This window comes from Nipponia nippon, unplaced genomic scaffold (assembly GCF_047370975.1).
Source record: "Nipponia nippon isolate SJK-2023a ecotype South Korea unplaced genomic scaffold, ASM4737097v1 scaffold_77, whole genome shotgun sequence".
Lineage (NCBI taxonomy): Eukaryota > Metazoa > Chordata > Aves > Pelecaniformes > Threskiornithidae > Nipponia > Nipponia nippon.
Genome location: NW_028262399.1, coordinates 216,482 through 232,233, shown reverse-complemented (window position 1 = coordinate 232,233; position 15,752 = coordinate 216,482). Strand labels below are relative to the sequence as shown.

At 49.0% G+C, this 15,752-nt stretch overlaps 1 protein-coding gene across 1 annotated transcript; it reads right to left on the bottom strand.

Moving 5' to 3' along the window:
- Positions 1-5,186: 5,186 nt before the first annotated feature.
- Positions 5,187-6,125, bottom strand: LOC148050648 (olfactory receptor 10AG1-like). The gene has a single exon (XM_087741137.1). It carries the CDS (start codon positions 6,123-6,125, stop codon positions 5,187-5,189), a length of 939 nt encoding a protein of 312 aa, XP_087597263.1.
- Between the last annotated feature and the right edge of the window lie 9,627 nt (positions 6,126-15,752).

Genomic DNA, 15,752 nt, shown 5'->3' with positions numbered 1-15,752 from the left:
AGGGTGAGGAGGGAGGCGGAGGGGGGATGTTTATCAGACAACTCACCTGCAATAATAAAGGAGACCTACTAAACCCCACCAACTGGGATGGGCTGAGCGGGTGGGGGAGGCAGTGGCCAATGTCAGTAATCGCTGGGGTACAAACGGGTGCCTGAAAACTCTAGCATTTTGTCCACAAGCCTCAACCATGGTACCCGTCTCTCAAGACTCTAATTCCCCCAGTGCATCATCTTACTCCCCCGGCCAGCCGGTTCTGGTCAAGCTTCCCACCGTGGGAGCTGTGCCTCTCATGTTAGATACCCCCCTAAACAAATATACATGGAAAGCGAAAGATACCTGTGGGAGAAGCCACAAAATCCATACCAAATGGATTATTCCCTCCTTCTAACCCCAGGAGCGAGTTTTGTTCCTATTTCTGTTTTTTAAGGGCGGCGATGTGACCATGATGCACCTGCTACTTTGGATCATTTTAACTCAGGGGCACCAACCCATTAGAATATTCCACTGTGTATATCAGTTTTTATAATTGGTGGTACGTATGTGTGCATACATGTTTGTACTTCATTGCAGCTCTATGAATAATTCAAGATTTAATATTTATGGCAAACAGGCTAAATATTAGATGTTTCAATGCACTACAGTCTTTATGCAATAGTACAAAGACATCCAATTGTCTGGTGCATGTTTAAGCATATATATGTGTGTGTGCTTATTTAAGAAAAAATGCCCAATAACTTTCCAATGATACCTGTTTATGTTAGACATTTCAAGGATTTCAACCTATGATTTACTATGTATGTAATTCTTACTTTTTTGATCTTCCTATATTTTCATCACTAAATACTCCTGTATATGGGAAAACTTAATAGCCAAGTAACATGAAATGTACTTGCTTAGAAAATGTAATTGTTTAGTTTTCTTTGCAAAAAGTAAATATTGAATGTTCACTACTCATGGGGCTTGGTATTGTACCGGCCGAATAAGGGATGGGGCAACCACCTTTTTCAGCCCTCTGGGTGACAGAGACACAACTTATTTTCAGTTTCCACCGGGGAAAGATGGGCCATTTGCTCAAGGAAATAAAGCCAAAAAGGGGCATTATTGAATCTGTGGGAATATGGCATATAAATTCTTACCCGTGGGGTGGTCGGGAGTTTGTTATATAGGGATCATAAGGGCCCTATATTTCCTCTTGCCGGAAACTGGTGGACCCCAACTAGGCGTAAAGGTGTATGGTAACCTCGGGGACAGAAGTATTGCCCGTAAGACGCGATCTACCAAGGTAAATTTAGGTGGGACACAAAAACGAGGAAATGACAAATGGCTCCCCGAGCAAATAATTGAACATTATGGGCCAGCAACCTGGAATCCTAACGAGCCCATTGCAGGGGCAAGAGAACCAATCTATAATCTAAATCGAATAATCAGACTACAAGCAGCCCTAGAAATTATCACCAACAAAACCACTGACGCCATAGACCTATTAACTCGACGGTCTCAACGGGTGCGTGCGGTAATCCTTCAACACTGTATGGTTTTAGATTGTTGGCAGAGGAGGGAGAGGTGTATGGAAAATTAAATATCGCTAACTGCTGTCTAGAAATGATGACGTGGGAGAAGTAGTTCTCCAATTGATCCAAAATAGCCCAAGTCAAAACTGGAGCGGTTGGAACGGCGATTTGTGGTCCTGGTTACCAGGGGCACCATGGGTCAAACAACTAATATTGTATTTGCTATGTGCAACTGCCACCTTACTGTTCCTACCCTGTATAATTCCAAGTTTTATTCAATTAATTCAACACGTTGTGTCAAATATGCAATTTGATCCTAACGTTCCACCTGATGGTGTAACAAAAATCTGTGCCATCCATCAGCCACAACCAACCTTATCATTTAAACCTGTCCCCAATTCCTTCTAAAGGAAGAAATTGCATATTACCAGTTATTGTTAACCCCATTTCCAATGTTTACCCTTCACAGTTGAAGAATTGTTAAAGTTGTTCGAGAACGAGCTTGCATTGAGCAATACCTCAGTTAATCTGTGTTAAGACATTCCTTCACCCGGAACAATGTTATTCCCTTTTTCCTTCCCACAATTTTCCTCCACCCTTATCCCCAGCTCTCTCGACTCTGCGTTTTCTTTCTTTCTCCCTTGTTTTCTCTTTCTCCCTCTCCCTTATGCCACCAAGCTGCAATGTCGAGTCACGGGGTGGTGTAGAGAACCAGTACCAAATGCAGTTTTGTCTCGACATTGCCGCTGTAGCGCCATCCAGCGTTGCGCTTCGAGAAAACCCTCTTCTCCACAGTTTTGAGAAAAACAACCTCGTGCACCTGCGCAGGGACTAAAGGCACGAAAAGAGCTGAGGTAGGGACAAAAGGAGCGAAAAGAGCAGAGGCGGGGGCAGCACGTCCGTGGCGAACTGCACGTACGCATTTGTGATCCGCGCATGCGTGAGAGCCCCTATATAAGGAGCACACGTGCCCTTCGGTGGGGGCGGCGGCAGCGCGCGAGACCACTCCTTCTGTTCCTACACCCTCAAGCCTCCCCCCCCCCGCTTCAGTCCCTGACAAAGCCTGAGGCCACCGAAGGCCCAGCGGAAGATGATCGGACTCAAAGTGGTGGTGATAAACTCCTCCTTCTCTCTCTCTCTTTCTCTCTCTCTCCCCTATTCTTTCCCTCTCCTCCCTTGCCCTCCCTCCTCCTTCCGTTTTCTTCTCCCCTCAAATAAAAGTAAAAGGTTGTACGACATCTGACCGATTCCAGCGTCTTAATCTCGTCCTTGGGATCGTATCGAAACCTCCCCCGACATTGGATCGGGACAATGGGGTTGTTGTGACCCAAGTGCAGGACTCGGCCCTGAGCCTTGTTCAGTCTCGTACAGTTGGCCTCGGCCCATCGATCCAGCCTGTCCAGGTCCCTCTGTAGGGCCTTCCTGCCCTCCAGCAGATCAACACTTCTACTCAAGTTGGTGTCATCTGCAATTGTCATAGGACAATTCAGGGTGGAATGGTCTTGTACTCAGGAGGTCTCTAGTTCTACCTTTGGCTCCAAGCAGGGCCAGCTCTGAGGTCTGGGCAGGTTGCTCTATAAATGTCAGCACCCCTGTACAAAGTCTGCCACCATTACGGAAATGGAGACGAGGCATTTGACCAGCTCCTAGAACCCAGGAATGGGTATGCCATGCCTCCTGAGATTCCCAGGGACACCTAAGCTTTGTGTGCAGAGAGGCGTGAGTCCTCCTTTGGTGTCCTGGCCAGTCTCCTGGCAAATGCGGTGCTTTAGGCTGTGGAGAGAATCAAAAGAATAGTTTTGACCAGGTTAGGTTCATTTTTCATGCTGAAATGCAGGGCAGATGAAGGGAGCTCAGAGCTTCCAGGCTCTCTGCTGCCCAGTTAGGACTTCAGAGACCAGAAATACAGGTAATGGTGTTGTGTCAGTCTCCAGAACGTGAAAATGTTGGCTTCCTTTGTGCCTTTGCACTAACCTGGCATCTGTCCCTTGGCTGCCTTTGGCTAAAAAAGAAGCAGCTGCCCTCTTCCACCCTCTCCTCCACAAAACAGGGAGAAGAGATAGGAAGCAGGGGTAATTTAAAGGCAATACTGTCTAAGAAGTGTAATATTTAAATGTAATATTTAAGTGATAAGAGCTAGCAGTGAGAGAAAAAGCACTGTTCTAAGAACTTCATGCCAGAAGCTAACTACTGAGCACTTATGGCTATTTTCTCAAGTAAAAATGAATGTTGGGAATGAAATTAAAGTGCTTCAATTAATCATAATGACGAATAAGAAGGAACTCCCTGACAGCACTGTGCTGTACCTGTTATTATAGTGATAGTACCGCTTATTCCTTAGACAGCCTTGAGAGCTGCTTTATTTTTCTCATTTCCAAAGCTCAACCTACTCAGATCGTCAAAGGACTACCTCAAATCTCTGCGACCCAAATGTCTCCAACCTTCTCTCATCAAAGGTCTTTTACCCCAGGACGCTTCTCACGATCACTTCAATACACTGCCCGGTCTCTATTTTTCATCTGGGTGAAGTCAGGGTATTCCTTTGCAAAGCCTTCCCCACAAAAGCCTTTTCTACGTGCTAATCCCACTGGTATCACCTTCTGCTGGGTACAGCTCCATCTTCTTTCTGCAGAGCTCCATGGGATGGGCAGTTTTCCTGTTTCTTCTGCCCATTCACCTTCACAACCTTTTTGGATTGTCTGTGTATCAAATACTGTCTCAGGAAACACAGTTATCCCCCACAGTTTCAGCCGTTCCCAACTGTGCTCATGATTTTAAAAAGCTGCATGCAGAAAAGGAACAGGGGGATGTTTGGAGCGATGGCGTTTGTCTTCCCAAGTCACCGTTATGCGTGATGGAGCCCTGCTTTCCTGGAGATGGCTGAACACCTGCCTGCCGATGGGAAGGAGGGAATGAATTCCTTGCTTTGCTTTGCTTGCACACATGTTTTTTGCTTTACCTATTAAACTGCCTTTATCTCAACCTATGATTTTCTCTGCTTTTACCCTTCTGATTCTCTCTCCCATCCCATCGGGGGGGGTAGTGAGCAAGCGACTGTGTGGTGCTTAGTTGCTGGCTGGGGTTAAACCACGACAAACAGAAACTCCAGAGGTCTCTGGGCCCCTGTTCCAGTGCTGGACTGGCCCCCTGGTGATTTTTTTTTTCTTTTTGTTCTTTATGTCAAGTTGGTCAAGCATTACACAACTCACTGCAAGACATCATAGCAGGGGAAGATGGCCTTCATGTCTTTTAACTTTTTGAAGCTGATCCCACACGGGGCCACTGTAGATAGTCCGTGGCATCTAGCAAGTGATTTCTCAAGCCTGAGGGTAGTCATCTCTTCATCGGTTGTGTCACCCTCTGGGCCCTGCTGACTACTGACCATGCTTGGACTCTTTCCCTTGAACGTTACGTTGGTCAGAAGACACAGCTTGAAGTAGCTATTGGCATCACGCTCTTGAGGGGCACTGAAGGTGCTCTAGAGTACAAAGATATCATGGTGGGGCATGGCGTAACAGGAATGCCTCAGGAGACCTCTCCCCTTCTTGAGGAGGATGAAAGCCAGGCTGGAGGCATGGTTTTGTCTGAGCAAATATGGGATGCTTTGTTCAGGCAACCACATAACCCAGCGGGACTTTTGGTACTGCTTGGGACTATTTTACATCCTCGGTAGCATCACTTTGTCCATAGGAGTCTCCTCAAGGCAATTCTCACTTCCTTATTCCTCAGGCTATAGATGACAGGGTTAAACATGGGGGTCACAACTGTGTAAAACAGGGCAAGGTATTTGTCGGTGTCTACTGAATCCCTTGACCGTTGCTTTAAGTAGACAACTGTGGCCGAGCCATAGAAGAGCGTCACCACCCCGAGGTGTGATGAGCAGGTGGAATAGGCTTTGTGTCTGCCCAGACCTGAAGGCATTTTCAGAATTGCCCTAATAATCTGAACGTAAGAAGTAACTATTAAGGAGAAGGGAAGGATTGCGAAGAGCAGGATGATGGTGTACAGCATCACTTGGTTCCAGAACGTGTCTGCACAGGCCAGTTCCAGCAGAGGGGGGACATCACAGAAAAAGTGATGGAGGTCATGGGATGCACAAAAGGGCAAAGTGAACACCTGGTAGGTCTGTCCTACTTGCACTGGTATGACAGCCACCCACGACCCCACCACCAGCCTGATGCAGAGACCCCTGCTCATGACGAGGGTGTAGTGCAGGGGGTCACATATGGCTATGCAGCGGTCATAGGCCATGGCAGCCAGAAGAAGGCATTCAATGCTGCCCAGCAAAACCAGGCAATACAGCTGGGCAGCACAGCCCAGGAAGGAGATCCTGCCATCCGCCCTCAGGAAACCCACCAGCATTTTTGGCAGAGTGACTGATGTGTAGCAGATCTCCAGGATGGACAAGTTCCTCAGGAAGAAATACATGGGGCTGTGAAGGCTTGAGTCCACCACCGTGATGAGTGCAATCAGGCTGTTCCCTGTGAGGATCATGAGGTATATGACCAGGAATACTGTGAAGCATAGGCCCTGCAGGCCGGAGGGGTCAGAAAATCCCAGAAGAACGAATCCGGATCCAACGGTGTGATTCTCCAAACCTTTTCTTTGGGGCATTTTCCCTAGACAGAGCAATCCAAACAACAGGCTCTTAGAGGATGCTAATGGCCTGTCCACCATCCCACACACTTCAAGCCTAGAGAAAGACTATGAACATCAGCGTACACGTGATTGCAGGATTAGATGAGCTGGACCAAGATCTGCCTGAATGTTTGGAAATCTAACATGGTTTGCTTGTTGCAGGGGGAGGGTTAAAAAGAGGAAAGAACAGAGTCCTTGAGCCTGAATGACTGGTTTTTTTAATATAGGTAAAAGAAACTTCACTTTCTTTTTCAGAGTTGAATTTCTTAAACAGAATACCTGGTGAGAGATGAGAAAAAAAGGAAGAAAAAGGATAAATACTCACCCCTTTCAGAACAGTCTGGCTTACGTTCCTTGTCCAGATCTTGTAAGAGCTGCGTTGAATGTAAGAACACAAAGAAGAAATAGGGTGAAAAGGAGGAAAGGGATGAAAAGGGGAAGACAAAGCAAGGCAAGGCCAGGCAAGGAGAGGCAATCAAAAGAAAGCGAGGCAAGGCCTGCCTTGATTCTTAGATCTCGACGAGAGAGATTCATGCCAGCTCTCCTCACATGTAAGAGCTCATCCCCTGATGCGGTGTCCGCCCACAAACATCTGGGAGACTATTTTAGACCTGAATCATTACTTTTTACATGGTGAAGGGTGAATCCCATCAGAAGTACAACACGCTTCTATCTGCCAATGACTCTTGTGACACTGATGCATCCAGGGGACATTTGAACAAGACGGATAAGCCGCAGTTTATGCATAAATCTCAAGTTTTCAGGGTGCTAAAAGACATTTTTATGCAAGCAATCAAACTGCTTGATGAACTTTTCAGTTATACAGAGAAGAAAATGATTAAAATTCACTGACCTCCTTGCGATACCCAATTTTCCGGAGCAGGTCAGGCTTTTATAACTTCTGAATGAGTCCTGAATAATTCAGCATTCCTAAACTTGCTGCTCTGTCGCTTGGATTTCTGACAGCTTACAAATCCAGCCGAGGGCCCATTCGCTCTGGCCCCAACCCTGCAATGCTTCCCACTCCCCTGCAAGCCCTCACAGAAGCAGAGCGATGCCCTTGCTGCCTGGGGAACTGAGCCTTCCCTTTGCATTTCCCACCTTCCCAGAGCATAAAGCTGGGCACACTTGAGAGATGGGAGCTACAAGCAAGCAGCGCTGCAAGAGCAGGTTGCTTCTTCTGCAGAAGAGTCTCAGCTGAACAATGTTTTATAATCTCAGTTTGACATGGGAAAAGAATACCCTCTTCCAGGCAGAGGACTGAGGATGCTGGCCATGTCTCTCCAGCTATCGCTGTCTCCCTTTGTGGAGTCTTCTTCAACTCAGATGTACTAAAGATGAGAACAGCCAGTCAGAAAACATGTGATAAAAACATTCAGACTAGCCAAGTGAAAAACACAGGGCGGTTTTCTCAAGAGAAAAATCCGAATTCACAAAAACACATGGTCCTGACAGTGTGATCCTTTTCCCAAGCTATTCCTGCCTTTTTCCTGTGAGTTTTTTTCCATCTCAGAGAGGTGCCATTCAAAATTCCCAAGATAAAATTAGGGTTTGCATGAGTGAAGAGTCACCATGATTGTTTTTCCAATCTACCTACTTTTTCATACAAATGTACAGAAAAATAAAATACTTCTCTGAAAAAACCTGCAAGATACCCACATTTATTTTAAATTAAGGCTTTCACTCAAAGCAACCATTTACATGCAGATTACCCACATACCAGCATCTCCTGCTTGTTTCAAAATGTCCTCAAACATACAGCCTGTTCTTTTTAACTCTCCGATGTCTCAGTGCTTCCCAAGATCATGGGTGCAGCACGGTTCAGGCTAGCTTTGCTCATGGGAAACTGCCAGAGTACTTCTTAGATGGTGACTATCTCACAGGCAGCACTTTTCAAAGCTGAAAAAGCCCATCCCAGTGAGCCCAGCCAAGCTGGACAGATGCCTGCAGCTGCTTCTGGCGGTGTCTGTGCTGCCACACTATCTCAGCATTTCAGGGCATGCCAAAAGGGATTTACCGTTGCCAGGAGCCAAGGGGCAGGAACACCCTCCTCAGTCCACGGTGCTGCAGGAGGCAGTGGTGACCTCTTTTTCTCTCCATCATTCCCCTCAAAACCACCTGGCTATGGCTCTCCGGACACATCTCTGTCACTCTCACCTGGTTATAAGACAGTTAGTAAGCAGCCTCAGGAGAGAAGGTGGGGATGCTGGTGCTGCCACTGCTCCTCCCTGGACACCCACAGCACCAGGAACTGTTTTAGAAAGACTGTCAGAATCACAGGCGCCAGCCTGACAAGCAACTTCCAGCATAACTATCGGTCTTTAGAAAAACTGAGACATGAGGTTTAGCTGCTCAAAGGACAAGTGCCAAACTTCTGGAAGGAAAAACAAACCAAACAAAAAAGGCAAGCAGGGAAGCAGAACATAAGCCTTTTCGGTCTGTGCTTAACTTCACTGTGCAGCAGCAGAAAAGGCTTCTCTGTACCTCCACCTTTCTGGGTCCCAACCCGTGCCTGTGGTCCATGTTATCCTCAAGACGGAGGTGGCCCTGAGAGGTTGAACTCTGACTGCTTGTGGTGGTCTGGATGCTGGTTCACATCCAGAAAGAGCTTGGAGAGGAAGCTTGGGTTTGGGACATCTGCTTAGGAAGGAAAAAAGGACTGTGTCATGGCACTACACTGCAGATCTCTGTATCTGTACAGAATAATTTGGCCCCAATGCCTCAAGAATGGTTGACTGAATCTGACCTAGGTAGGCTTGGTGGCTTTATAGCCAATAGCACAAATAACCCCACCAGAGGAAAGGATCTCCCGCCATTGTGTGAGGTAAATGTAGTCCCTGATTCCTTGCTCTGAAACCCGACATGGGACTTAACAGCCTCCAGTCTGTCCTTTCGGGATACCCAACAAGGTCAGGATGAAGACAAGAGGATCATCTCCCACCAGGACCAAAGGACCCAATGGTCAGGAAGGCTATGAAGTGCTGTGGCTTGGACAAATCCAGGCACTGCAGGGTGCTTTCCTCCTGTCAGAGCTGTAGGATTGTAAATCTGGAGAGAGACTGGGGTCAGCAGAGCTACTCCAGGAGGTCATTGCACAAGAAATATCCCACCCAAAGCCTGGTTCTCTACGTAACTAAGCTCTGATTAGAGCTCAACAGAGAAACAATGGACATGGTATATGAGAAATACAAAATGGTTCATCTGACCTGAGTCTGATTTGGGTGACACACAGTGGTGCCTACAGCCATGGTGCCTACAGCCTCCAGTTCATGAGGAAGCAGAGGGCAGCTGCTGCATGCTGCCAGGCCTTGAACCAGCACTGACAGGATGATATCAGGATGCTCGTCTGTCCATCCCATCTACCCAAATTATCTTTTTTTTCTAATGCTGATACCATAGTAATCATTGCCTGAGACGATATTACAGATGTCGTTACACAGGTGCTGTTGGCTTTGCAAGATGCTTTAGGATACCTGTTAGGTTAGTCAGGGGTTGGGTTCAGGTTTGAGTTAGAATTAGAGTTAGGGTTAGGGTAAGAGTTATGGTTACACCTGGTTTAGAGTTAGACTTCAGGCTGTGGCTGATGTTCGTTTAGGGTTAGGTAAGGGTTAGAGTTAGAGTTGAGGTTTATGATTGGAGTGGTGGTAGGGCTAGTTTCGGGTAATGGTTAGGGTAAGGTTTAAGGTAAAAGGGCTAGTTCAGGGTTAGGTTAGGAAGCATTTGTCTTCCCAAGTTACCATGAATGTTCCCCCTTCCTCCTTCCTTCCCCCAGCTTTTTTTTGCTGAACATGACATGACATGGTATGGGATATCCCTTTGGTCAGTTGGGGTCAGTTGTCCCAGCTCTGTCCCCTCCCAACTTCTTGTGCACCCCCAGCCTACTCGCTGGTGGGGTGGGGTGAGAAGCAGAAAAGGCCTTGACAATGTGCAGGCACTGTTCAGCAACAGCTAAAACATCCCTGTGTGATCAACATTGTTTTGGTCACAAATCCAAAGCATGGCCCCATACGGCTGCTATGAAGAATCATAGAATCCTAGAATGCTTTGGGATGTAAGGGACCTTTAAAGGCCATCTAGTCCATCCCCCCTGCAATTGGCAGGGACATCTACAACTAGATCAGGTTGCTCAGAGCCCCATCGAGCCCGGTCTTGAATGTTTCCAAGGATGGGGCATCTACCACCTCTCTGGGCAACCCCTTCCAGTGTTTCACCACCCTCACTGTAAAAAAGGTCTTCCTTAGATCTAGTCTGAATCTACCCTCCTTTAGTTTAAAACCATCACCACTTGTCCTATTGGCCCTGCTAAAAAGTCTGTCCCCACCCTTCTTATAAGCCCCCTTTAAGTACTGAAAGGCCGCAATAAGGTCTCCCTGCAGCCTTCTCTTCTCCAGGCTGAATAACCCCAACTCTTTCAGCCTTTCCTCATAGCAGAGGTGTTCCATCCATCTGATCATTTTTGTAGCCCTCCTCTGGACCCGCTCCAACAGGTCCATGTCCTTCCTGTGCAGAGGACCCCAGAGCTGGACGCAGTACTCCGGTGGGGTCTCCCCAGAGCAGAGTAGAGGGGCAGAATCACCTCCCTCACCCTGCTCACCACGCTTCTTTTGATGCAGCCCAGGAGACGGTTGGCTTTCTGGGCTGTGAGAGCACATTGCCGGCTCACGTCCAGCTTTTTGTGTATCGGTACCCCCAAGTCCTTCTCGGCAGGGCTGGTCTCAATCCCTTCATCCCCCAGCGTGTGCTGATACCAGGGATTGCCCCGACGCAGGTGCAGAACCTTGCGCTTGTCCTTGTTGAACCTCATGAAGTTCACACAGGCCCACTTCTCAAGCTTGTCCAGGTCCCTCTGGATGGAGTCCTGTCCCTCAGGCGTGTCGACTGCACTGCTCAGCTTGGTGTCATCTGCAAACTTGCTGAGGGTGCACTCGATCTCGCTGTCTATGTCATTGATAAAGATATTGAACAGCACTGGCCCCAGAACGGACCCCTGCGGGACACCACTCATCACTGTTCTCCATCTGGACATCGAGCCATTGACCACTACCATCTGGAGGTGACCATCCAGCCAATTCCTTATCCACCGAACAGTCCACCCATCAAATCCATAGCCTTCCAATTTAGAGAGAAGGATATTGTTGGGGCCCATGTCAAAGGCCTTACAGAAGGCCAGACAGATGACATCCGTAGCATTTCTCTTGTCCACTGATGTAATTACTCCATCCATTAAGTCCACATTACCTCCTCTGAAGGCCTCTTTTGGCAGTGGATGGCCTTAGGTCAACAGAAAACACATTTTTGTGTCAAGCACAGATCCTAAAACCCCCCCAAAGCATTCCTTGCCCTGCACTTTGTCCATATTTGCTCGCAGTGAGCCACACACTGAAGTCCCAGGCTCCATCGATTCACAGAGGGAAGCAAAGACACAAAGTGAATGAAAAGCTCTCTTTTGAATAGTCAAATCTGCTCTAACTGAAACATATCTGGGTCACAGGAGCATCTTCAAGTAGACTCTGCAGCATCTAGACTCACTCATTTCTCATTCTCCTCCAGCGCTGGACAGCTTGCGTGCAATTCTCCAGGCTTCCCTTTCTACTCAAGGAAGAGAAATCCGTTGTCTCACTGAGATGCTCTGGCCCACCCTGCCTGACCACCAGCTCCTGCTCCAGAAAGGCTCCCGTCAGCTCTGGGTCACATTGCCCAGTCCCAGGTGGGGGCCTCAGCTACCCCCGGGGATCCTGGAGGCAGTGGACGCCTCTGTGTGGGCAACTGCATCAACCCCTGGAGGGAGATGTTAGGCAGAAGTTGAAACATATGCAGGAAAGACCTCGGTGTACTGAGTGTGTAAGAAGTCTTCATCTTCATAACTTGGACGCTGGTCTGTAAATTCTCATTCTTGTTTCATGGGCCATGGACATGGACCAGCAAGCTGGTGACGCTTTCTCTCCCTCTGTGTGAATACAGGTTTATACATCCAGTCTCTTTTCATGGGTAACATTTGAGTTTGCTCCAGTAGCCCCTTATTTGATTCCTCTCCACTCTTGGCTGTTTTCCTCTAGAGTCCTGCCTTGAGGCACAAAGGCCTGGGAGAGCTTGCTGGTGATAATGGAGACAAAGAGCACACAAAATATCTCAGATCTGTCTCTACCTACTCTTTAGCAGTGGTCCCATATTAGCTTTGCTCCTTCTTTAGCTGTCCCTGAAGTAGTAACAGCTTATTATGATGCCCTTGAATTGACTTTCAAGTTTCAAGTGTGTTAGCAGCTGTGCTAAGTTCTCCCAAGACACTCCAGAAACTGCCTGGGCTGTTTGCATGCTGCTGTGTTCCTCTTCCAGGAAATGCCAACGTCATTAAAGACCCCAGTGAGACCCAGGCTTCTACATCCAGAGACTTCCTTGCGGTGCCTATCGGTCTCTTCTCCCAAGTAGCAAGCGATAGGACAAGAAGAAGTGGCCTCAAGTTGCACCAGGGGAGATTTAGATTGGATATTAGGTAAAATTTCTACACCAAAAGAGTTGTCAGGCATTGGAACAGGCTGCCCAGGGAAGCTGCTGAGTCCTAATCCATGGAGATATTTAAAAGACGTGCGGTGCTTAGGGACGTGGTTTAGCAGTGGACTTGGCAGCGTTAAGTTGATGGTCAGACTCGATGATCTTACAGGCTTTTTCCAATCTAAATGTTTCTATGATTCTATGAGTCTATGACTATGCCCACTTTCTCACCCTGACTGAGGGTTCCTTGTCTCCCACCACGATGTCACAACTTCACTGGCGCCTCCTCTGACCCTCACTCACCAGGGCTCAGCCAGCTTTTCACTTGCCCCAGTAAGGAGCTCCAGACATCCAAGCAGCTTCTTCACTTTGAGGAAACCCAACTCCTGATCCTTCCAGGCTGTCTGTCCTGAAAAGTCTGGAGCCATCCATCGCAGCACCCCAAGCTGCGTGACTTGTCCCACCATGCCTTGGCAGTTACTCCATCGATGTCAAAAAGCACAGGCTCCAGCTTGTCCTGCCTATGCCCCTGGCTGAGGGCATCGGTGCCCGTTTGGGCTGTAGCACTCAGCTGTAGCACCAGGCCAAGCTCTGACTTGTCTTAGGGAAACCTGGCACCAAGTGTCCAGGACCCCATGTGGGCAAAGGCTTGGCTTCAGAGCAGAGACATGCCAGAGGGGTTGGCAGATGGAAACTTAAAGCTGAAATTGACTGCTAAGAGAGTGAGCAGACTGCAAGGACAGAGAGAACCAGGGCTGGGAAGGGCAGCCCTGGCAGGAAGCGGGTTATTTGTCAGTGGTGTCTGTTCTGCCCCTTAGGACCTTTGGTGGAGGTGAAGCTGGTCTCCAGGAATGACAAGGTGCTACTGACAGGCCCACCGTGAAAATGGTTTGTCTGTTCCTTGACTGTGTTTTCCTGGGGGGTGAGTAAAGGTTGATGGAGAGTAAAAAAAGAAGTTTGAAAGGGTAGGCACATGCACGGAGACCCTCAAGGTGATGTTTCTCCTAGTCATGGACTGCCCTACATCCACTGGATAGAGAAGGACAGGCCTTGCCCCACTGCAGAGCTAGCAATCAGTTCCTTCCACCAAGGCACCGAATCTGCGGGCAATGCTGCCGGGTGTCTGACACACGCTCACTCTGAATGGGGATGGCTTTCCTGTACAGGACCATCGCTGTCCCTGCCAAATGCCTGTGGCTGTGTGTGAGAGCCTTGGCACCTCACATGACATTACGGGCCTGGAATTGGCATTACACGGAATAACTGCCCTGAATTTGATCAGGCAATGTGAGAATGTTCTTGACGCCACCATCATTAGAGTCAATGGAGATCCAGTAAACGTGGCTGATGAAAAGACAGAGGGAAACTTAGCTCTGCCTATGGTACATGATGCCATTTCAGCAGAAGAATCCCTGCATAGGCTGCCCAGAAGGTAACAAATAGAGACAAGTTCTATCATCCTAAAAGGGGGCATCTGATGTCATTTCATTTGGCCAAAGATTCCCCACCAGCCTCCAAGAAGATGTCCCCAGATGCTGCCCTGTCTCTCAGCATTGCTCCACGAGGGCTTGCAGCTGGCTCCACGTACCTTGGAGCACCTCTGGAACTTCAGGGGTCACCAGGTCTTTGCATCTGAACACCTCAGTCCTGGCCTCCATCTCCATTCATGAGCATGGGAGCTGAGCCAAGGAGCTCACATGCAGGTGCCTATTGTGTGCACACCTGAACTGAGGCAAGAGGAATCCCACCTCCTGTGGGTTTCTGCTGTGCATGGGGGAAACTGAGGACTACAGACATGAATGGAGGCTGAATCCCTTCCCTCAGCAATGGTAAATGAGATCATTCCCTGTCCTTGCCTGGGTGTCCTGCCTAAAGATGGGACAATGATAAGGTGATTCTTGGACCTAACTCTTCTTCAGATGGGAGAAATGACACTGGTGGAAAGCAGCGTCACTCCCCACCTGAGGGAGGGAACATCAGAGATGCCTTCAGCCTGTTTCCCAGCAGGTTCCCCTGGACCCGCAGGGACACCTGGAGGGAGCCCAGAGGGGCAGAGAAAGTGGTACCTTGGGCTGGGCCTCTGCTGCTGAGCTGGGCTGGGCTCCTGGCATGGAGGGAGCTGCTGGCAAGTGGGCAGCACTGCAGAGAGACAGCTCTGCCCAGGAGCAGCTCCTCTGCAAAGGGCAACAGGGCTGAGGGCGCTGCCTGCAGGCAGCAAGGGGAGAGGAGCGAGGCTGAGAGAGCTTAAAGGCAGTTGGGAGTGGGAGGAGAGCTCACTGGGGGAGAAATCTTCACAGCCCTCTATGTGGTAAGTCTCTGGGTGTAGGGCAATGCAGCTTCAGTTCCTGGAGGGACCATCAAAAGCTGGCACATCCCACAGCTTATGGGATCTGTCAGTATTACTCTCTTAGTTTCTCTAACGCAGAGGAGAAGGATGTGCTCCAGAGCACAGCTTCCCTGCTGCACCATCAGAGGGACAGAACAGGACGGCTGCCTTCTCCCGGGGATGGTTGTGGAGGTGTGCATATGGGTGTTCAGCCAGGGGTGCCCAGGGCCGTCCTTCAGAGCAGGGTCCCTGCACCCCAGGGGCTGTGTGCTGGGGCAGGGACTCTGCCGCCTGCCAGGGTCAGCACTCAGCCTGCCCCGGGAGCTCCCCACAGCGATGCGGGGAGAAGCTGTGGGTGGAAGGAGCGACCCCTGGCAGGGCAGGGTCCTGCTCTCGAGTGGGTGCTGCGCAGGTCAGGGCTGCTCACAGCAGCAGATCACTACAGGGCATTCCCAGGAGAAGACTTTCCAAGAAGCAGAGCAAGGCAGGGGCTACCCAAAAGGGAAGGATCCTGTTCTTTCAGTCTTCTACTCTGGGTTGTCTGGGTGGGCAATGGGACACAGAAATTCATCTCTCAGTTCTGGAGAAGGCACTGAAATTGCAACTCTTTTACTCTTCAAAGTGAATAAACCAGGCAGTATCAGAAGTCAACATACCGTGGCTTACAGACAGCATCAGTATCACTTTTCCAGCCTCATCAGGTTTGATCTGAGGTTCCCATCAGAGCCTGCACACACAGAGAGGCCCCTGGGCAGTGCCCTGCTGCTGGGAGGTGTCTGCAGGGCAGA